Raw genomic sequence first — 22,145 nt, 5'->3', positions numbered from 1 at the left:
CTCTTCCCAATAAAAGAAAGTGGTTAGAGGCGAAAGAGCATCCTTTAAAAATTGTAAGTCAAATCCTACTGAGGAAAGTAGAAAGAAGCATAAACTGGCAGGTCAAGTGTAAAAAGTATAATTAGGCAGGCCAAAAAAGAATTTGAAGAGCAGCTAGCAAAACTCAAAAACTAACAGGAAATTTTTTTAAGTACATCAAAAGCAAGAAGTCTGCCAAACGTCAGTGGGGCTACTGGACAATCGAGGTGCTAAAGGAGCACTCAAGGAAGACAAGGCCATTGCAGAGAAGTGAAATTAATTCTTTGCATCACTTTTGACTGTAGAGGATGTGAGGGGGATTCCCACACCTGGGCCATTCTTTTTAGGTGACAAATCTGAGGAACTGTCTCAGATTGAGGTGTCAATAGAGGAGGTTTTGGAACAAATTGATAAATGAAACAGTAATAAGTCACCAGGATCAGATAATATTGACCCACAAGTTCTGAAGGAACACAGATGTGAAATTTCAGAGCTACTAAGTGTGGCATGTAACCTGTCACTTAAATCAGCCTCTGTACCAGATGACTGGAGGAAAGCTAAAGTGATACCAATTTTTTTAAAAGGCTCCAGAGGTGATCCCGGCAATTACAGACTGGTAAGCATAACTTCATTACCAGGCAAATTAGTTGAAATTATAGAAAAGAACACAATTATCAGACACATAGATGAACACAATTTGTTGGGGAAGAGTTAACACAGCTTTTGTAAAAGGAAATCATGCCTCACCAATCTATTAGAATTTTGTGAGAGGATCAATAAACACGTGGACAAGGGTGATCTAATGGATATAGTATACTTGGGCTTTCAGAAAGCCTTTGACAAGGCCTTTCAGTAAAGGCTTTTAAGCAAAGTAAGCAGTCATGGGATAAGAAGAAAAGTCATGTCCTGGATCACTATTTAAAAAGACAGGAAACAAAGGATAGCAATAAATGGTCAGTTTTCAGAATGGAGAGAGGTAAATAGTGGTGTCCCTCAGGGATCTGTACCGGGACCGGTGCTGTTCAACATATTCATAAATGATTTGGAAAAAGGGGTAAATGGTGAGGTGGCAAAATTGGCAGATGAGACAAAATTACTCAGGATAGTTAAGGCCAAAGCAGACTGTGAAGAGTTACAAAGGGATCTCACAAAACTGGGTGACTAGGCAACAAAATGGTAGATTAAATTCTATGTTGATAAATGCAAAGTAATACTCATTGGACCAGTTATACTCATAATCCCAATTATACATACAAAATGATGGGATCTAAATTAGCTGTTACCATTCAAGAAAGAGATCTTGGTGTCACTGTGAATAGTTCTCTGAAAACATCTGCTCAATGTGCAGCAGCAGTCAAGAAAGCTAACAGAATATTAGGAACCATTAGGAAAGGGATAGATCAGTGCTTCTCGACCTATTTGTGCACCACATCCAATACTACCTATATGGCCCTGAGGATGTCACATTGGCCACAGCTGTATGCTCATTGGGCCCCAGCTGGCCTATAGGCTGCATGTTGAGGACCACTGGGCTAGATAAGAAGACAGTAAATATCATAATGCCCATATATAAATCCATGGTACGCCTACATCTTGGATACTGTGTGCAGTTCTGGTCGCCCCGTCTCAAAAAAGATACTAGAACTGGAAAAAGTACAGAGAAGAGCAACAAAAATGATTAAGGGTATGGAACAGCTTCTGAATGAAGAGAGATTAAAAAGATGGAGACTTTTCAGCTTGGAAAAGAAATGCCTAAGGGGGATATGACAGAGGTATATAAAATTATGAATGGTGTGGAGAAAGTGAATAAGGAAATGTTATTTACCCCCCTAACATAACATAAGAACCAGGGGTCACCTAATGACATTAATAGACAGCAGGTTTAAAACAAACAAAAGGAAGTATTTCTTCACACAATGCATAGTCAACTTGTGGAACTCGTTGCCCGGGATGTTTTGAAAGCAAAACCATAATGGGGTTCAAAAAAGAATTAGCTACATTTATGGTCCGTCAATGGCTAATTAGCCAAGATGATCAGTGGCGAAACCCTGTGCTCTGGGTGTCCCTCACCTCTGACTGCCAGAAGCTGGGAGTGGAGAACGGGATAGATGACTTGATTGCTTGTTCTGTTCATTCCTCTGAAACACCTGGCATTGGCTGCTGTCGGAAGACTGGATACTGAGTTAGATGTACCATTGCTCTGACCCAGTATGACCGTTCTTATGCTCAAACCATTTCTTCAGGAATGACATGGGCTGTATTGCAGCCCTGTTCTTGCTCAGTGCATCCTCCCTCTTAGTTATCCAGTTTCCTGGGCTTAGTTGGATGCTGATCACACTCCTTTTGCTTTTTACATGCACTAGCCGCTCCATGTGACAGTGCACTCTCATGGAGCGTATGATGATTCCCCTCTCCTTGTGAATGTGAATTGAGATCATCACTAGTGGGCCTCATACTTATAGATGTTTGCTGGCCCTGTCTGTGTGACTGTGTACTCTCTTGGGGCTTCCAGCAGATTTGTTTGCACATTAATGTATGTTGGCCCCTCATTACATTCCTTTGTGCTCTAACATGGCCCCTGGTTAGCTCCCATGTGAAAAATGGTGTGCTCTCAAGTGGCTCCAGGGACTCTTTCCTTGTATGCTTGGTCCCCTGTGGTGACCTATCAGAGTATGCATAGCTTCTAATCCTTCTTCCCTCTCTTATATATTCATGCTGTTGGCAGGAGCTGCGGAAACTGGAGAATGAGGAACTGAAGGTGCAGCTGAGTGTATTTGAAGAACATGGTGAGGAGGATTCTGAAGACCTCAGGAGCCGTCTTGAGGACATTCGCATTGAAATGGAATATCCTTCTACTGCTTATTGGGCAGGGGTTGCACTTGGGACGGGAGTATCCACAGGAAGTTTCTTAGATCCAGTCTTTGTACCATCCCTGCCTCCATGTAAGGGAAGGGACTGAGGTTGATGGTCTTTCTTCTGGTCAGGTAGTGTCTGGGTCTAACTCAGCTTGCTGTCATCAGATTACATGGGTTCTCAGGCTTGTTTGGGTCAGAGCTGCCCAGTACATTGTAGCATGCCTCTGATCCATCCGGCAAAGTCTGAAGAGATGAGTGAGCAAAGCAGTGGCAGGTATAATGATCCTCCACCTGGGATGTGGCAGTTTATTTGCAAAAAGAGGAAGACCAGACTTTGGTCATTTGGGAGGTTGTGGGATGCAGCTCGTCTGACGCTTCTAGAAATGTTAGGTTCAGATTTCTGTTCAAATCTGTTTTGTTGACTTTTTATGGACACTGTTGTTTGTTGTCCCTGTTTGGTATGCAATGAATAGTTAGACTTGGCAGAACTTGATTTTTATTTTTTTATAATTTTGATGGATAAACAATTACTTGTAAGCTTTTTTATTTTTATTTATTTATTTTAAATATTCACAAGTGTGGGAAATTATGTGGAGGTCAGACAATAATTATTTAGTGACAGTAGGTGATGCGATTTAAAAAAGATGAAGCTTTATAACCATTAAAACACAAAATGTCAACATCAAATGTCAAAATATGCAAAGTAAATATCAAACTCTCATAAGTTCTCAAGCAGCATTTTTCTTACTTTGTCTATCTATACATTTCTGTTCCTGTTGATGGAAATATTTTTTGTCAATTTGTCCTTGTCCATGTGACCTGTCTGCGCCTAGGGTAGCCACCTGAAAATGCCAAGGTCAGGACAGGCTGTAAAAGGAGACCAGATTCTCCCCGCACTGGTGGGTGACACTGAAGTCAGACTTCCCAACCAGCCACAAACAGTGCTTCTGATTCCCCACAGCAGTTACCAAGAAGCCAGAATAAAAATACACACAGCCCCCTTTACTGCATTTCAGTCTCTGGCTCCCAATCAGCCACTAGGTCCAGTAAAGAGACCAGTTGTTTAAAACTCTATGCTCTTTACCAAAAAGGTTTCTCCTGACCCCAAAGGGTCAGCCACAGTACCAGACGAATATGTTTGGATCTTACCCAAAATACCATGCTGCCAGCCAATCCTTTAGTAACTAAAACTAAAGGTTTATTATAAAAAGAAAGAAACAAACTATAAGAGAAGTGTTAAAGGATTAAAGCAATCAGACACGTACAATTGATTTTTAAGTCCATATGTATCAGGTTTCTAATAGAATTGTGGAGTTTGCAGGCTTGTATAGTCCCTCTAGTATGCATCCAGTACCTGGATGGGTCTCAGTCCTTTGTTTCACAGCTTCAGTTCAGTTGTAGATGAGTTGATCCAGAGGTAGGCTGAAGACTGAAGACAAAATTAATGTGGTGTAGCTGCCTTTAATGTCCTTTGGCCTTTGCCATGCTGCTTGTGGAAATTTCCAGCAATAAGATAGAGTCCAGAGTCACATGAGTGACTGGTGACTCATCAGGTATATCCCTGGCTTCTCCCCTTGGACCCATTGTACCTATATCTATAACTTCCATTACACACATAACACATGAACATAAAGTATCATCTTACTTAGCACATTATAGCCTTTCTAACGGTACCTGACAAGGCATATCTCACATGAATGATTATGATTCTGACATATTGATGTTAAAAAATATAATAAATGCCCCCCAATCCCCAATCCAGCCAGCGTGACAGTCCAGTTAAATTGATTTTTACTGACATTTACCAGAACAAATATATAATCCTTAGAAAAGGTTTGGCTGCTTTGGATTTTGCCACCAGAGGGCACCTGGAACAATTGCTGCTTTGCAAAAACAAAAGTGGAGGATTTTCCTTCATTAAGCCAGCATGGAATGAAAACCTAGACAGAACTATATCAAGTCTTGTACTGGGAAATGTCCCCCTTTTATACATAGGGGTATGGATCTCTTAGGTATAGCATCTACCATGTGTAGCTGTGCCTCCATGATTGCATTACTTGCATTTTTGGGGAACAAATATGGGTATTTTGTCAGGAGCACGAACAGCTTTTCTGCATCCTAGAGAGAAAGATGTGAACTCAGGAACTGGAGGTTAGATGTGGAAAATCCCCCACCAAAATAGATCTCTGTGCTAGTGAGAAGTCTGGAGAAGTCATGCCAAATGCTGGTTGTCCAGGCCCTGTTTTAAGGGAGAGGGAGTGAATAAGAAATCCCACTTAACCCTTCCTGACCACTGATTCCTCCTTGCTTACGGGAGACTGATGCTGAAACTTTCTTCACTTGGAAAGTGGCATGTGCCACTTTTCCTTATTAGGACTGGCTGTGATGTTAACACATACATGGGCACCAGGATTTGTAATCAGCAGGTGGAACTGGGGTTTCTGGCCACATGCAACAGGATTGTTTGTGCTCCTCCAAGCTAAAGGTGCCTTGGGGGCTGTCAGAAGTAGGAGTTTGTGTGTGTCTATGTATATAGGCTCACACTTTCCCTTCTACTGAGCATACCCTGTGGCCTAGAGGCTAAGGGTTCCCTCCTTGTACGTGGAGGTGTGAGTGAGTTGCATAACTTGTCCGGTGCTCTGTGCCTGTGACACTGCATACACCTTTCTGTTGTTTTTCACTTAGAAAATATTAATAATAATAATAATCACCACCACACCAAATAAGTTGTCCTATTCCATATGTCTCACTCCATGAATGATGGAAAAAGAAACAGATTTCTAATCTTTGTTCTTCTCATCAACCTCCCACCCCGCCCCCAGTTTTTTTCTTAAACTTATTTGTTCCAGGGAGGCTTGGTTGGCTGATATGGAGGAGAAGAGGGGAATCTTGAAATGGAGCCAAAGGGTCATTGCATAATGGGGAAGGTGTTTTTTGTTTTGTTTGTTTGTTTTTTTGTTTTTTTGTTTTTTTGGGGAGGGACATATGAGTTTATCCTCACCCCCAAACTGGGGACAGGAAATACTGTTTGGGGGGGTGCATAAGGGAGGGGTACAGAGAGACTAGCTACTTGCCATCTAGTGGAAGTGGAATGAATGAGCTACCAGCAACCTCCCTTTCTCCATCACCACTCCAACCTGGGACTAGAATGTCACCTAAGGAAGATTGGCTGGGCTTTACAAAGGCTCAAGCAGAAGGAATGAGAGTCCCATTTTGGGCCAGTCTCTTGCAATGTGTGTTCTTTCCTTTTCCCCATGCAAAGTTTTCTATATGAGAGGAATATCCATTGATTAAAGTTTTGAGATGAGTATTTTGAAGGGCTAATGCCTTCTACAGAGTGAAAGAGTAGGCAGAGCACCTGGATGTCTTCCCAGAGACCCTTCTGTTTCCTTAACCCTTTCTTCACTGACTTCAATGAAGTCTTCCAGATTCTCCTCAACACAGTAAAGGATTCCAAAGCAGAGCCATTCTTCCTTTCCATCCTGCAGCATCTTCTGCTGATCCGCAACGATTATGAAGCCAGGTGAGGAGGGGAGATTTGTGCTGGGTCTGCTGGGAGAGATGCTGGCAGTGTGTGGGAGAAACAGCTACTTTATTGGAAAAAAAATAATCCCAATCACACACACACAATGATGGGTTCTAAATTAGCTGTTAACACTCAAGAAAAAGATCTTGAAATCATCACTGATAGTTTTCTGAAAACTTCAGCTCAAGTGCAGCAACAAAGAGGCCCAACAATGTTAGGAGCTGTTGGGAAAGGGATAGCAAATAAGACAGAAAATATTATAGTGCCACTATATAAATCCCTGGTGTGCCCACAGCTTGAACACTGTGTCCAGTTCTGGTTGCTCCATCTCAAAAAAGGATATAGTGGAACTGGAAAAGGTTCAGAGAAGGACAACAAATATGTTCAAGGGTATGGAATATCTTCCATAAGAGGAAAGACTAAAAAGATTAGAACTGTTCATCTTAGAACAGAGATGATTAAGGAGGAATATGATAGATAAAAATCATGAATGGTATGGAAAAAATGAATGCAGAAGTGTTATTTACCCTTTCCCACAATGCAAAAACCACAGGTCTCCTGAGGAAATTAATAGGCAGCAAGTTTAACGAGAAAGTACTTTTTCACATATTGCATAATTAGCCTGTGGAACTCATTTCCATGGGATATTGTGATGGCTGAAAATATAACTGGGTTAAAAAAAGAATTAGATAAGATCATGGAGGATAGGACCATCAATTAGCCGAGATGGTCAGGGATGCTGTCCCATGCTTGGGGCAACCCTAAATCTCTGATTGCCAGAAGCAGGGAGAAGACAGGTGTGGATCACTTCAACTGCCCTGTTCTGTACACTCCCCCTGAAGCTCTGGTATTGGCCACTGTCGAAGACAAGATACTGGACTAGATGGATGATTGGTCTGACCCAGTATGGCAGTTCTTATGATCATGCAGGGAAAGGATTGGAGGTTGCATAGAAGACAATTTAGAAAGTTCTGGTAGCCCCAAGATAGGCAGAAGATGAAGCGTTGCAGTGAAGTGCACAGAATAAAATGATTTGGGCCTCTGACCTAGCTTGTTCAAAGAGCGTGCCTCACTGTGTGAGAGACAGACAATGGCAAGAATGCAAATGGAAAGACTCCTGTCTTTTGTAAGGATTCTGACACCTCATGAGCATAATGGGCAGTTCCTGAATGTGAGAGTACTTGATGTCAGCTGTCTGCAGAGTGGAACATCAGTCACGCAATACTGACGTTGAAAAAGCTCCAAGAGTTTATAGGGAATGCAAGAGAAGAAAATGTAAGTTGGTATTGAGGGAAGGAAGCCATCTGAACACCTCCTTCATTTGTAGGCATTCCCCCTGAACTGTTTTTTCACATCCTTTGATGTCACCACAAAATTGCCAAGAATAGTACAGATGTGGAAGCTACTGGCCAGTCTGCCCATTTCAGCAACTGGTTCAGAAGATGATTCTTCAACCAAGAACCATCTAGCTTGAGAGCAAGATTTCTTAGGTTTGTCCAACCAAAGAATATTATTTCTGCAGCAGAGCTGGAGAGAAGATGCCAGAGAATCTTTATATAAGAGAACAAAACCAAAACTGAATCCTTTGGTAAAGCTTTAGATGTCTGGATTGCCTTTTAATGGTTCTAGAGCAGTGTTTTCAGCTGGTAGGTTGTGACCCCCAGAGGGGTTACAAAAGACAAACAGGTTGTTGTGAGGTTGAAAATGTTATCACAGGCTAAAAGCAAAGAAAATCTCGCTCTTTGTACACCTTTCACTCTAAAAGGTCAAGTATTCTCTGTCAACCTCCTGAAAACACACAGATTATAGGCTTATTCTTGTCGTTGATACATTATTTCTCTTTGATAATAAATGTAAGGGAGTTGCAAAATATTTTACTTCAAATAAAGGATCTCCAGCCTGAAAAGGTTGAGAGAGACTATTCTAGAGCAAGGAAAAGCAGGCTTCCTGCTTTTTAAATAATTGGCAATCATCCAACAACTGCCAATGGTTCTCAAAAGCATAACCTTGCTAAATGTCTTGGGATATGTGTACACTGCAATTAAAAACCCTCAGTTGGCCCATGCCAGCTAACTCAGGCTCGGGCTGCAAGGCTGTTTCATTGCAATGTAGATTCCTGGGCTCAGACTGGCCCCCTCCTCACTCAACAGAGTCGTGGAGTCCACCTTCCTTGCATAATCTGTTTTCATTAATTATTTTTAGCCTTGAATGTAGTTGCATATGTTCTGGATGTTTTGGGATATCTGTGTAGTGTAGCAAGTAATGAGACTTGGAACACCTTTCTGAATGTGATATTATTAATGTAGCTATGACACACATAACTTGAAGATAATTCGTTATAGATACACTATTTTAAAAAAAAAAGTTTAGCTTGGAAGGAAGTTTGTTGGGAGGAATTGGAAACAAAGAAACTAATTGTCTCACTAACCAACATCGTATACATTAATAACCTGTCTATAAATTGTTTTCCAAATTCACTGTTGGGGAACAACAGCTCCTGTTGGTTTGGAATAAAAGTAGAGTCTGCAGCCAGCAGGTGATGTTAGCTTGTCACAAGAAGGACTGAGCTCTGATCCCAGGGGACAGGCTTATAATGCAGGGTAGAGAGTAAGGACATGAAACTAGTTCATAGAGATTCTATGGAAGGGTGAAGAGGCTAATTACCAAGGTTTGTGAGAATGACAGGGCAGAGAGGAGTCAAGAAATGGTCAGTTTGGAGCATGCCCCCAATGTTCTTGGTATATAGTTTGATAAGGTGGTGGGTATGTAGCTCTTTGTTCTTCTTTGACAGCTGCTTATAACTGAGACCAAGATGTGCTTTATATGGAGACCTAACTTGCTGTAGAGACCAAGTTTTGCTGTTCAGACGTTATAGTTGCTGTTGAATCTTTGTAAACATCTCTGTGGAGCCCTTGAGTGCATGGTACCCACTGTTTTCAGGTGTATGCTTTCATGGAGCAGTGTTAACACTGTTTCCTTTCCTTTTCTTTCCACAGGCCTCAGTATTATAAGCTAATTGATGAATGCATTTCCCAGATAGTTCTGCATAAGAATGGCACTGATCCAGATTTTAAATGCAAGCACCTCAACATTAACATTGAGGGGCTAATAGGTAAGTCCTGAAGCTGTCAGCACTAACCCAGTCTGTTGTGGTTTCAAAACAACCCTGTTATTTAGTCCCTTAATTGCACTTTGAGCTGTTGACAAACAGAACTTTTTGCCTCTCTGCATGTTTCTCTGGGTCTTTCTCCTTGAGAATGGGCTTTGCCATCAGACCCTATAGGCTCTGTCTCCTACTTGAAAGAATCCTTCTTCCAAGAAGACTTTTGTGTTGCTCTCTGCACTACGAGTCTGGATGTGGGCCATTGCATACCTCTTCATTTGGGGCTTGCTTTTCACCACACACACCCTGCCCCTTATTGTACTCTGCTGGGCACCTTTCTGTCAGACTAGAAGAAAGATCACATACGGTTTTCCCTCATTGCCATCATGAGCACTTCATGCTGTGACCAGCAGAGGGCATTGTAAATGGAGGCAGAGCAAATGACATGTCTCCTGGAAACTGAGTCCATAGTGCTGTTCTGGTTGTTTCACTCAATGAGGGAAGACTGTAAGTGGTTCATTATGCTTTGCATGAGAGAGAAGGACTTCCAGAAAAAGCTGTTCTTCTTCAAGTGGTTGCAGACATGTATTCTATTGAAATATGCATGGCCAGTGCATCGAAGCTGGAGAACATTGCTTAGCAGTTCCCGTCAGGGCAGCACTTGCATTGTCTAGCCCTCATAGACCATCTCATGGATATTTAAGTGTGGTGCTGCCCCAATCCTACTCAGTTCATTCTCACTGCCCGTGGCTTGAGTTGGAGCGTTCTCTGTGGTATTTACCTCACTCTTTTGCTGGTACCTCAAGAGAAAACAACGAGAGTCCTGTAGCACTTTAAAGACTAACACATTTAATTTCTGCAGGCATGAGCTTTCGTGGGCTGTGACCCACTTCGTCAGATGTAAGGAATAGAAATCACATAGGAGGTATATATACACATATCCAAGTGTAAATAAAAACAACGGGGAAGGTAGATATAAGCAAAGTCCATTCAGTTAGAGTAGTTGAAGTCCATTCCCAACCATTGATTAGGAGGTGAGAATGTGTGAACAGTGACAATTACTTCTTGTAATGAGATAATCATTCCAAGTCCCTATTTAGACCCAGTTTGATTGTGTCAAGTTTGCAGATGATTTCTAGTTCTGCAGTTTCTCTTTGAAGTCTGTTTTTGAAGTTTTTTTGTAGAAGTATGGCAATATATTCAAGTCAATTACAGGGTGTCCTGGGAGATTGAAGTGTTCTCTAACTGGTTTATGGATGTTATTATTTTTTATGTCTGATTTGTGTCCTCTTTGGCACCACTTAAAAACCAGACTGGAGACAAGATCACTCTCCCTGTTGACACTGAGGTATTCATTTTCGGTGCTGATTCCATCATCAGCCTTGGAGACAATGTGAGTTTCTACAGGCCTGGTACAGGCTGGAGCTACAGATGTGGTACCAGTTTTCTGCTTTGGTACCAACGTCTCTTCCAGTACCAAGTGTTAGTGCTGCCTCAGAAACACTGCCAGTACTCAGAGCACTGACTTCTCTGTCTCTTTGGTACCAATGCGGCCTGCATAGCAGGCTTCCGATGAGTCAGGACATGTGATGGCTCCACCAGCATGGTTCTTCCCTTTTCTTCGGATTGTTTGGAGAGTTCCTCACGTTTAAGTTCAAAGTCATCTTCCACTTCTCCTTCTTTGTCCAGGCATCAGCTTTGAATGTCTTTAAGATCTCCAGGGGATCACTGTCTGCACCAAGATCAGTACTGTTCTCTTAGTAGAGAGAGTTAGTAGAGTTCTTGGCCCAGTTCTTACTGGCCACCAGTGCCATATCCCGTTTCTCAGTTGGTACCACGCCAATTGGTTGAAATGCTAGTAAAGAACAGATTTATCAGACACACAGATTAACATGATTTGTTAGGGAAGAGTCAACACAGTTTTTGTAAAGGGAAATCAGGCCTTGCCAATGTACTAGAATTCTTTGAGGGAGTCAACAAGCATATGGACAAGGGTGATCCAGTGGATATAGTGTACTTAGATTTTCAGAGCTTTTGACAAGGTCCCTCATCAAAGGCTCTGAAGCAAAGTAAGCGGTCTTGGGATAAGAGAGAAGGTCCTCTTCTGGATCAGTAACTGGTTAAAAGACAGGAAACAAAAGATAGGAATAAATGGTCAGTTTTCAGAGTAGAGAGAAGTAAATAATATGTCCCCAAGGGGTCTGTACTGGAACCAGCGCTGTTCAACATATTCATAAATGATTTGGAAAAGGTATAAACAATGGGTGGCAAAATTTGCAGATGATACAAAACTACTCAAGATAGTGAAGGCCAAAGCAGACTGCGAAGAATTACAAAGGGATCTCACAAACCTGGATGACTGGGCAACAAAATGGCAGGTGATATTCAATGTTGCTAAATGCAAAGTAATGCACATTGCAAAACATAATCCCAACTATACATATAAAATGATGATGGCATCTAAACTACCCATTACCACTCAAGAAAGAGATCCTTAGCCTTTTGTTTTCCAGCTGGTCATAACCAGCTGGCTTCCTGCAGAGGGTGAGCCATCATGTTCGTTAGTTGCTAGGTACCAAATGTCTGGGCAATTGGAGAGGCTATTGTCTTTCAGGCTCTCCATGGGCCTGGGCCCGGGCCCAGGCCCCAGACAGCCAGGCATCAGTCACACTTGGATCTCTGCAAAGAGTAAACAACCTTTTCCCCCCACCTAGGTTAACCAGTCACTACATGGGGAAACTGAGGCACACACAATATTCATCCAAAATAATATGAAAAATTCCCACTCCATTACAGCTCATGAGGGGCAAATCCGAAGAACAAGTCCTGCATCCTGTCCATTTCATACTGGATCTCTTTGATTGGCTGGGGCTGATTTTGAACAAGGCAAAGCCAGCATGAATTCCAGCACAAAAAATAGAGTTGATTGGGTCCCTAGTAGGCCCTTGAACTTGTACAGTCTTTCTCCTGCAAACAATTTGCTGCCTTCGTTTGTCCCTCTAATCTCACCTTTCAAATATGATCCATGTATGCCTGATCTTACTACACTATATGGCAGCGTGCACTTATATAGGCCAGTATGTGAGATTGTGCCTTGGTCCTCTTCAATCGTGACTGAAGTTGGTCTGTTGCCCGAGTTGTCAGTCATTGTACAGAATTGTCCAAGTGCTACCAATGATCCTGGAGTCTCTATGGTGGTGGGCAGATCAGAGCAATGTATGTGAGTGCGTTTCCTTTGCCTGTCCTCCACCAGCCAGGATGATAGTCGCCAATGGCTCCACAACAGATTGGGGGGCACATCTAGGGACACTGAAAATTCAGGATTTGTGGACAAAACAGGAAGCTTTTCTTCATATCACTGTCCTGGAGCTTCAATTGATTTACAATGCATGCCGGGCCTTTCGGGCTCAGGTCAAAGGCTCAGTGGTTCAACAATACCACCACACTGTATGATGTGAACAAGCAGAGAGGAGCCCATTTCAACCAGCTCTGCAAGGAAGCAATAAAGATTTGGCACTTTTTCATCATTGAAGAGATTCTCACAGCCCCACGCTTACCCAGGTGTTTAGAATCAGTTGGCCAATCACCTAAGCAGGAGTTTTTCCCAAAGTCACGAGTGGTTTCTAAGAATGGGGCATTCCGATGATTGACCTAGTCACAAAAGACAACAGGAAATGAAGTTAATTTTGCTCTCAAGCCAGTCTCAGTTTGGGGTCATTAACTGACCTTCACAGTCAATCTGTTCAACCTCCTACATCTCTTCACACTACCATGATCAGATACCTGCACTTCACGATGTAGATGCTGCATGGTTAGATGAGGAGGAAGAACAGTGTTCACAAGCAGTGCAGTGAGTCCTGCTTAATAGTAGAAAACCTTCTACTAGGTCTACCGTTTAGGCTAAGTGGAAGTGTTCTTTGGTTTGGTCATTGGCCTGGGACATTTGGCCGATGCTAGCATGTATTCCAGAGATTCTGAATTACCTGTTACATCTTAAATCCTCAGGTCTGTCGCTCAGCTCACTGAGGGTCTACTTAGCGGCAATCTTGGTGTTTCATCCTCCAGTGTCTGAGGGAAGTCAATATTTTCCAACACCATGGTGATTAGATTTCTGAAAAGTGTTGTCCACCTCTTTCTGCTTGTTAGAGAATTGATTCCCTTGTGGGACCTCATTATGCTGGCTGCCCTCATGAGTCCTTCATTCCAGCCCCTACCCATTTGCTCTGTAAATCCTTTGCCAAAAGACAGCTTTCTTGTTGCCAAAACTTCCTTGAGAAGAGTTAGTGATCTGCAGGCCTGAATGGCAGAGCCTCTGTGTACTTAGTTCCTCAATGACAAGGTGGCTTTGAGGCTACACCCTAAGTTTTTGCCTTCAGTGATGTCTGAATTTCATCTTAACCAAACAATATATTAGTTGTATTTTTTTCCTATGCCTCACTCAAATACAGATGAACAGTGTCTTCATTCCTTGGATGTGAGACGGTCATTGGCATTCTATCTGAAAAGGACTGGCTGTTTCAGGCATCACCTTGGCTTTTTGTCTCCTACATAGATTGGATGAAGGATCAGGCTGTTTCTGCACAATTTCCAGATGGATTACTACGTGTATTATGACAGCACGTGGGGTAGCTCAGGCCATGCAGAAGCATGAGACTAGATGCTGATTTGACAAGGATTTCAGTTGTGTTTCTCAGTAATGTTTTCATACTGGACAAATGCAGGGCTGCCATCTGGTTTTCCATACACACTTTGGCCAAACATTACACTATTACTACTGTCTCTAGTTCCGATGTAGACTTTGGAAGTGCAGTTCTGCGGTCGTTATTTCAGTGGACTCCGAGCCCCGTCTCCATTTATTACCGCTTGAGAGTCACCTGAATGGAACCACTTGAAGAAAAAACTATTACTGTCTTTACTGTAACTGTGTTTGAGGTTTGGATGCAGACGTGTATTCCCATCCTGTGACCCCTCTACATCAGTCTCTCCAATCTGAGCATCTGGTGCAAAGGAACTGAGAGGGATTGTGGTGGGACAGTTAAATAAGCATGGGAGAGGCTCCAAAGGCCAAAGGGTAAGAGTGCCATCCTGACAGGTACTGCTAAGCAAAGCCCTCTGGTCACATGCATACTTGAGTGGAATACATGTCTGCACCTGTGTCTTGAAGAACAACAGTTACAGTAAGGTAGATAACTGTTTTTTTTTATGTGCCATACTTAGTAGAAAGAAAGATCTGTCTTCAGCAGAGGGTGCTGTACACATTGTGTTGTAAGGGGTGAGTAGTTTGGAATGGTATGTTCCATCCAGGATTGAGTACTGCACTGGAGAAAGTGATATTAAGGTGTAGGGGGACTATCTGTAGCAAGGGGATGTAAGGGTTATGTGCAGGGTGGGGGAAGGGATAATTTTAGACACTATGGTGTGCCTAATTATGTTTTCCCTTTTTCCCTTTTTGTAGATAACTTGATTGATCAAACAAAGGTGGAGAAAAGTGAGGCCAAAGCAGTGGAGCTGGAGAAAAAGGTGTTTGACTGGGGGTGGTATAGGACCCTGAGCAATTTACTTTGAGATTGGGTTGCAGCTGCCATCAGATAGTGCCTTCCATTAGTTCTACACAGCAGAGCTGTGGTTAATAGCCACTCAGCTCTGCATTTGTCCTTTATCTCTGGGAAGAGCCACATGTTTACCTTTTAATTTAAAAAAGGATGTAGCTGTCACAGTGAGGGGCTCTGTCATTGGACATGAGGGCCCACGCACTTCTCGCACTCAGTCAGTCTCACAGTCACCTGCAGGGCCTGCCTGAGAGGCATTAATTGAAGCTGTGACTGGATGTAATTAAAAGGATCGCCTCTTGTCACAGCAATGAAAACAGCTGCCTTCAGACAGTGCCAAGAATTGATAATGCATTTTCTCTATGTGAATAGGATATCTGTGTGCATTTCAGTGTGAATACAGACTCCTTCATTTGGAGACTATCCCAGGGCCTGTGACTAGGAACATCTTCCCTGTTCTCCTTGGCCTTTTGGACTGAACAGTAGAATAAATCTTATCCTCATGCAATACGTAGGAATGTCTCTGTTTTGGGGGTGGTTCTGGACTTTGAGAAGATTGGAGGGAAAGCAAGAGGAAGTCATTTTCTCATACACATTTACTCCTAACCCGTAATGTTCATTGTCCCTCAGCTGGACTCAGAACTGACTGCACGGCATGAGCTTCAGGTTGAAATGAAGAAGATGGAAAGTGACTTTGAACAGAAACTCCTGGATTTAGATGGAGAGAAACAACACCTGGACATGGAGAAACAGCAAATTACCATAGAGAAGCAGAGTCTGGAAAGCAAAGTCTCCGAGATGAACGAGGAGGTAATGTTTGAACTGGGATCTGGGCTGGGGATAAGGATTGCAGTACCTTGGAGAGCATTGCTGTCTTGTTAAACAGCCTGCATCATGGAGATTCTATCTTGCAGCTGGGCAAAGGCAATTTTCAGGCTGGCACATGCAGGGGGGTGGGAATTGTCATAGATCCACAGGATCTGAGCTATTCCCCAGTTTTTGAACAGTCCTTTGGAAAACTTTTCTTTGTAGCACACCTCCAAGGGTCACTCTTCTTTCAGGTAGGCCACATGGCCTCAACACCCCCAAGACTGAGCCTTGGGGCTCTAGCACTCCTGCTTCACATTGTGAGCTCTGCCCAGCTAGTCCAACTGAGAGACTCCTGGTCAGAGACTTGTACACTTTTCAGGGACCCAAGCCCCTCAGCAAGTATTTTCAGTGACACTTGGTAGCCTTTTCAAAACAGAGTAGGGTTTATTAGTGACTTGGAACACAGTGTTGGAAGTTCTTAGGCTAACATAGAGAAATAAAGATTAAGACGTGGTCCATCTGGCCAAGCCAAAGCAATCATCCAGCCAACCGGCTATGAACTTCATTCCACTCAATCTCTTTCTCTCCATCCATTCCAGGTGAGAGCAGTTGAACTGCTTCAAAAATCTGGCTCTTATCCCCTTCCTGTCAGTTCTCAGTCCTTTGTTCAGGCAGAGCCATGCTGTGTTTACATATCCTCCTGCCAAAGCTTGCAGCTGTTAAATATCAAGTGTTCAGAGGCTGGGCCCTTCCATTGTCTCTCTAGATCCTCTGATTTGGTTTGATTTCAGCCATTCTTTCATGATCCTTCATTCCACCCAGACAGCAAGGTGGCATGCACACCTCATGTATCCTGCACTGCTCCGAGAGCAGACTTTTGCCCCACGGGATAGCTGGGGCCCATGATTTATAAGGAGAGGCTGAGGGTATGTCTATACTGATGGTGGCAAAGTTGCTGCCATCAGATCGACCTGTCTGGATTGATTGAGCGGTCAGTGAAGACCCGCTGAATCGATCCAGAAGTTGCCAGAAGTCGATGCAGTAAAACCACCCCCTCAGGTGACATAGCGCTGCATCGTCGATGCGGTGCAGTGAAGAGAAGACGGCGTGCAGAAGGGAAACACAGCAGTCAGTGGGAGTTACGCAAGCTAATTTGCGTAGCTTGCATAACTCCCATCGACTGCCGCTGAATCGCCGGGTAAGTGTAGACCAGGCCTGAGGGAACTGGGTTTATTTAGTTTGTAGAAGAGAAGAGTGAGGGGGGATTTGATAGCTATCTGAAGAGGGATTCCAAAGAGGATGGAGCCGGGCTGTTCTCAATGGTGGCAGATGACAGAACAAGGAGCAATGGCTTCAAGTTGCAGTTGGAGAGGTCTAGGTTGGATATTAGGAAAAACTTTTTTGCTAGGAGAAAGGTGAAGCACTGGAATGGGTTATCTAGGGAGGTGGTGGAATCTCCATCTGTTCATGTTGCCCTATTAAGCACTCAGGTGTGAGGAAGTGCCAGCCCCAGCATCACTTTCTGTTATCTCTGTGGCCCTTCGTGGATTGTATTTGAGATCAGCTGAAGACCTGCCTAGCACTGTACAGACAAGCTCCCTACCCTGAGGAACTGCCAGTCTAGTAGAGTTTGACATTTTCATTTTGCAGTTCATTTTAGCAAAAGGATTTGTTTCTAGAAACAGTTCTGAGGAGGAGGCGGCAATTTTATCCAACACTCCTTCCAACCCTAATCTTCTATGATTCTATGATAGCGATGCAAAGTATGAAGGGAAAGTGAAACACTAATAGTCTTCCTAAAAATATTACAGAAAATTACACCCCTTAGAAAAAAGAAAACAGAAAAAAAAAAAGCTGCAGGAGTAAAAATAATGCAGGTAGAAGTCTAGCAGCAGAGTGGGGGCTATTCAGTTTATTGCAATGAATGCAGCATGTATTATTACCTGCAGGTGGCGTATGTGTGTACTCGGTGCAAGCAGTTCATGGCCCTTTGGCAGCAAGTACTGGCTCTTGAAACCAGAGTGGCTGAACTGGAGAAGCTAAGGGAGATGGAGAGGTACATAGACGAGACTTTCTGGGACACAATAGAGCAGTTGCACCCCCAGTCTGACAGTCTCTGTGCTTTCGAGGAGGATGAAAATCTCAGGGAAGGAGAACAGCAAACTGGAGTGGAGTGGAGGTTTGGGACTCTCCTTCCAGAGGATGTCATGGTGTCCTGTCACACTCAGAATACTCCTCTGGGAGAGGGAACCCCAGTTATTAGGAAGAGACAGGTAATAGTAATGGGTGATTTGATCATTACAAATATAGATAGATGGGTTTGTGATGACTGGGAGATCTGCATGGTGAATTGCCTGCCGGGGGTGAAGGTTGTAGAACTCTCGAGACATCTAGAGAGATGCGCCAGTGCTGGGGAGGAGCCAGTGGTCGTGGTACATGTAGGTTCCAATGACATAGGGAAGATAGGAGAGAGGTCCTGGTGGCCAAATATAGGTTGCTAGGTAAGAGATAAAAGTCCAGGACCTCCTTGGTAGCCTTCTCTGAAAGGCTACCAGTTCCACGCACAGGGTCAGTTATACAGGCAGAACTGCAGGGTTCCAATGCATGAATGAGACAATGGTGTTCAGAGGAAGGATTTAGATTTATTAGCAACTGGGGAACATGTTGGGAAAGGAGGAGCATCTACAGGAAGGCTGGGCTTCACCTAAACCAAAATGAAACCAGGTAGCTGACATGGAAAGTTCAAAAGGTTATAGTGAAGTTTTTAAACTAAGGGCTGGGGGAAAGCTGACAGGTGCAGAAGAGCACATGATTTGGACAAAGATATCCTGTGGAGGAGGATCTATTAACAGAGATTTTCTATATCCTAATAAAGACGAGAGGATAGAAGTTGATAAAAGTACAGGTAGGAACTGAAGAGAAACAGGCAGATGAAAGAGTTCCATTCAGTTACATCACATGAAGGCAGACAACTAAATATTGACACATTTTATAAGTGTTTGTATACAAAAGCTCAAGTCTAAGTACTAAGATGGGTGAATGAGAGTATTGATATAAGAAGCGTAACAGAAACTTGGTGGAATGATGATAATCAATGGAATATAGTAATACCAGGGTACAAAATATATAGGAATAACAGAGTAGGTTGTACTGGTGGGGGAGTGGCACTATATGTGAAAGAGAGCAGACTGAAATATAGTATAATCTTAAATTAATCAAACGATACCACAGAATATCTATGGACAGAAATTACAGCAGTAGGAATATACTACCATCCACCTGACCACGATGGTGATTGTGGAGGCACTGGGAGATTAGAGAGGCTTCAAAAATAGAAAATTCAGTAATAATAGGGGATTTCAGCTATCCCCATGCTAACTGGATACATGTTGCTTCAGGACAGGATACAAAGAAAAAATTTCTAGACATGATTAATCATAGAATCATAGAATATTAGAATTGGAAGGGACCTCAGGAGGTCATCTAGTCCAACCCCCTGCTCAAAGCAGGACTAACCTCAGCTATATCATCCCAACCAGGGCTTTGTCAAGCCTCAGCTTAAAAACCTCTAAGGATGGAGATTCCACCACCTCCCTAGGTAACCCATTCCAGTGCTTCACCACCCTCCTAGTAAAAAACTTTTTCCTAATGTCCAACCTAGACCTCCCGCCCTGCAACTTGAGACCATTGCTCCTTGTTCTGTCATCTGCCACCACCGAGAACAGCCTAGCTCCATCCTACCTGGAACCCCCTTTCAGGTAGTTAAAGGCCACTATCAAATCCCCCCTCATTCTTCTCTTTTGCAGACTAAACAAGCCCAGTTCCCTCAGCCTCTCCTCATAAGTCCTGAGCTCCAGCCCCCTAATCATTTTTGTTGCCCTCCGCTGGACTCTCTCCAACTTGTCCACATCCTTTTTGTAGTGGGGGGCTCAAAACTGGACACAATATTCTAAATGCGGCCTCACCAATGCCGAATAGAGGGGAATAATCACTTCCCATGACCTGCTGGCAATGCCCCTCCTAATGCAGCCCAATATGCTATTAGCCTTCTTGACAACCAGGTCACACTGCTGACTCATATCCAGCTTTTTATCCACTGTTATCCCCAGGTCCTTTTCTGCAGAGCTGCTGCCCAGCTCGTCGGTCCCCAGTCTATAGCTGTGCATGGGATTCTTCCTTCCTAAGTGGAGGACTCTGCACTTATCTTTGTTGAACCTCATTAGATTTCTTTTGGCCCAATCCTCCAGTTTGTTTAGGTCACTCTGTATCCTATCCCTACCTTGCAGGGTATCTACCACTCCCCCCAGCTTAGTGTCGTCCGCAAACTTGCTGAGGGTGCAATATACCACATCCTCCAGATCATTAATAAAGATGTTGAACAAAACCGGCCCAGGACCGACCCCTGGGGAACTCCGCTTGTGACCGGCTGCCAGCTAGACATGGAGCCATTGATCACTACTCGTTGAGCCCTATGCTCTAGCCAGTTCTCTATCCATTTTATAGTCTATTCATCCAACCCATACTTCTTTAACTTGCTGATAAGAATACTGTGAGAGACAGTATCAAAAGCTTTGCTAAAGTCGAGGTATATCACATCCACCGCCTTCCCTACATCCACAGAGCCAGTCACCTCATCATAGAAAGCAATCAGGTTGGTTAGGCATGACTTTCCCTTGGTGAATCCGTGTTGACTGTTCCTGATCACCTTCCTCTCTTCCAAGTGCCTTAAATGGATTCCTTAAGGACCTGCTCCATGATTTTTCCAGGGATTGAGGTGAGGCTGACCGGTCTGTAGTTCCCTGGATCCTCTTTCCTCCCTTTTTTGAAGATGGGCACTATATTTGCTTTTTTCCAGTCCTCAGGGACCTCCCGCTGTTGCCACGAGCTTTCAAAGATAATAGCCAATGGCTCTGAAATCACCTCAGCCAACTCCCTCAGCATTAATAAGTGCTTCTTGGAGCAAGTCATGGAACCCAAGAGTGGAAAGGCAGTTCTTGATTTAGTCCTAAATGGTGCACAGGATCTGGTCCAAGAGCTGATCCACTCAGTAATAACAACCATAATGTAATTAATTTTAACATCCTTTGGGGAGAGATACCAAAGGAGCCCACTGCAGTAGCATTTAACTTCAAAAATGAGGACGCTAGTTAAACATAAACTAAAAGAAATAGTCATGAGAGTGAAATACCTGCAAGCTGCATAGAAACTTTCTAAAAACACTATAACTGGGTCAAATTAAATGTATACCCCAAATTAAAAAAAACATAATAAGAGGACAAAAAAGAATGCCAGCAAGTCTAAAAAACAGAGCAAAAGAGGCTATTAGAGGCAAAAAGGCATCCTTTAATAATTGTAAGTCAAATCCTACTGAGGAAAATAGAAAAGACCATAAATTCTGGCAAGTCAAGTATAAAAGTATAGGCAGGCCAAAAAAGAATTTGAAGAGCAGCTAGCAAAACTCAAAAACTAACAGCTAATTTTTTTTAAAGTACATCAGAAGCAGGAAGCCTGCCAAACACAGTTGGGCCACTGCATGATCAAGGTGCTATAGGAGCACTCAAGGAAGACAAGGCCATTGCAGAGAAGCTAAATTAATTCTTTGCATCAATCTTCACTGCAGAGGATGTGAGGTAGATTCCCACACACGAGGCATTCTTTTTAGGTGACAGATCTGAAGAACCGTCCCAGATGATGATGCTGTTAATAGAGGAGGTTTTGAACAAATTGATAGATTGTATTCACCCAAGAGTGCTGAAGGAACTCAGATATGAAATTGCAGAACTACTAAGTCTAGTTTATAACCTGTCACTTACATCAACCTCTGCACTAAATGACTGGAGAAAAGCTAATGTGACACCAATTTTTTAGAAAGGCTCCAGAGGCAATTCTAGCAATTACAGACCAGTAAACCTAATTTCATTACAAGAGAAATTGGTTGAAACTATAGTAAAGAACAGAATTATCAGATACATAGATGAACATGATTTGTTGGGGGAAAGTCAACATGACTTTTGTAAAGGGAAATCATCCCTCACCAATCGATTAGAATTCTTTCAGGGGTCAACAAACATTGACCAGGGTGCTCCAATATAGCGTGCTTGGACTTTCAGAAACCTATTGGCAAGATCCCTCACCAAAGACTTGTAAGCAAAGTAAGCAGTCATGGGATAAGAGGCAAGGTCTTTCCATGGATCAGTAAGTGGTTAAAAGACAGAAAACAAATGTTAGACATAAATAGTCAGTTTTCAGATTGGAGTGAGGTAAATAGTGGTGTCCACAAGGGA

The 22,145-nt window shown here is 43.1% G+C and overlaps 1 protein-coding gene across 3 annotated transcripts in view; it reads left to right on the top strand.

Annotated features, from left to right (window-relative positions):
* Nucleotides 1–22,145, top strand: part of DIAPH1 (diaphanous related formin 1) — a 162,569-nt gene that overhangs the window by 66,707 nt on the left and 73,717 nt on the right. For all 3 annotated transcript variants that reach the window (XM_067566946.1, XM_067566945.1, XM_067566947.1), the window contains 5 exons: nucleotides 2,744–2,862; nucleotides 6,280–6,396; nucleotides 9,396–9,511; nucleotides 14,958–15,022; nucleotides 15,682–15,861. In XM_067566946.1, the coding sequence (XP_067423047.1) occupies nucleotides 2,744–2,862; nucleotides 6,280–6,396; nucleotides 9,396–9,511; nucleotides 14,958–15,022; nucleotides 15,682–15,861 (597 nt within the window). The remainder of the gene's footprint in view (nucleotides 1–2,743; nucleotides 2,863–6,279; nucleotides 6,397–9,395; nucleotides 9,512–14,957; nucleotides 15,023–15,681; nucleotides 15,862–22,145) is intronic.

Source organism: Emydura macquarii, unplaced genomic scaffold, assembly GCF_026122565.2.
Source record: "Emydura macquarii macquarii isolate MOO-44397 ecotype Brisbane River unplaced genomic scaffold, CSIRO-AGI_Emac_v2 contig_2768, whole genome shotgun sequence".
Classification (NCBI taxonomy): domain Eukaryota; kingdom Metazoa; phylum Chordata; order Testudines; family Chelidae; genus Emydura; species Emydura macquarii.
Note: the sequence above shows the minus strand (reverse complement) of the source record. Positions and strands in the feature narration are given on the sequence as shown.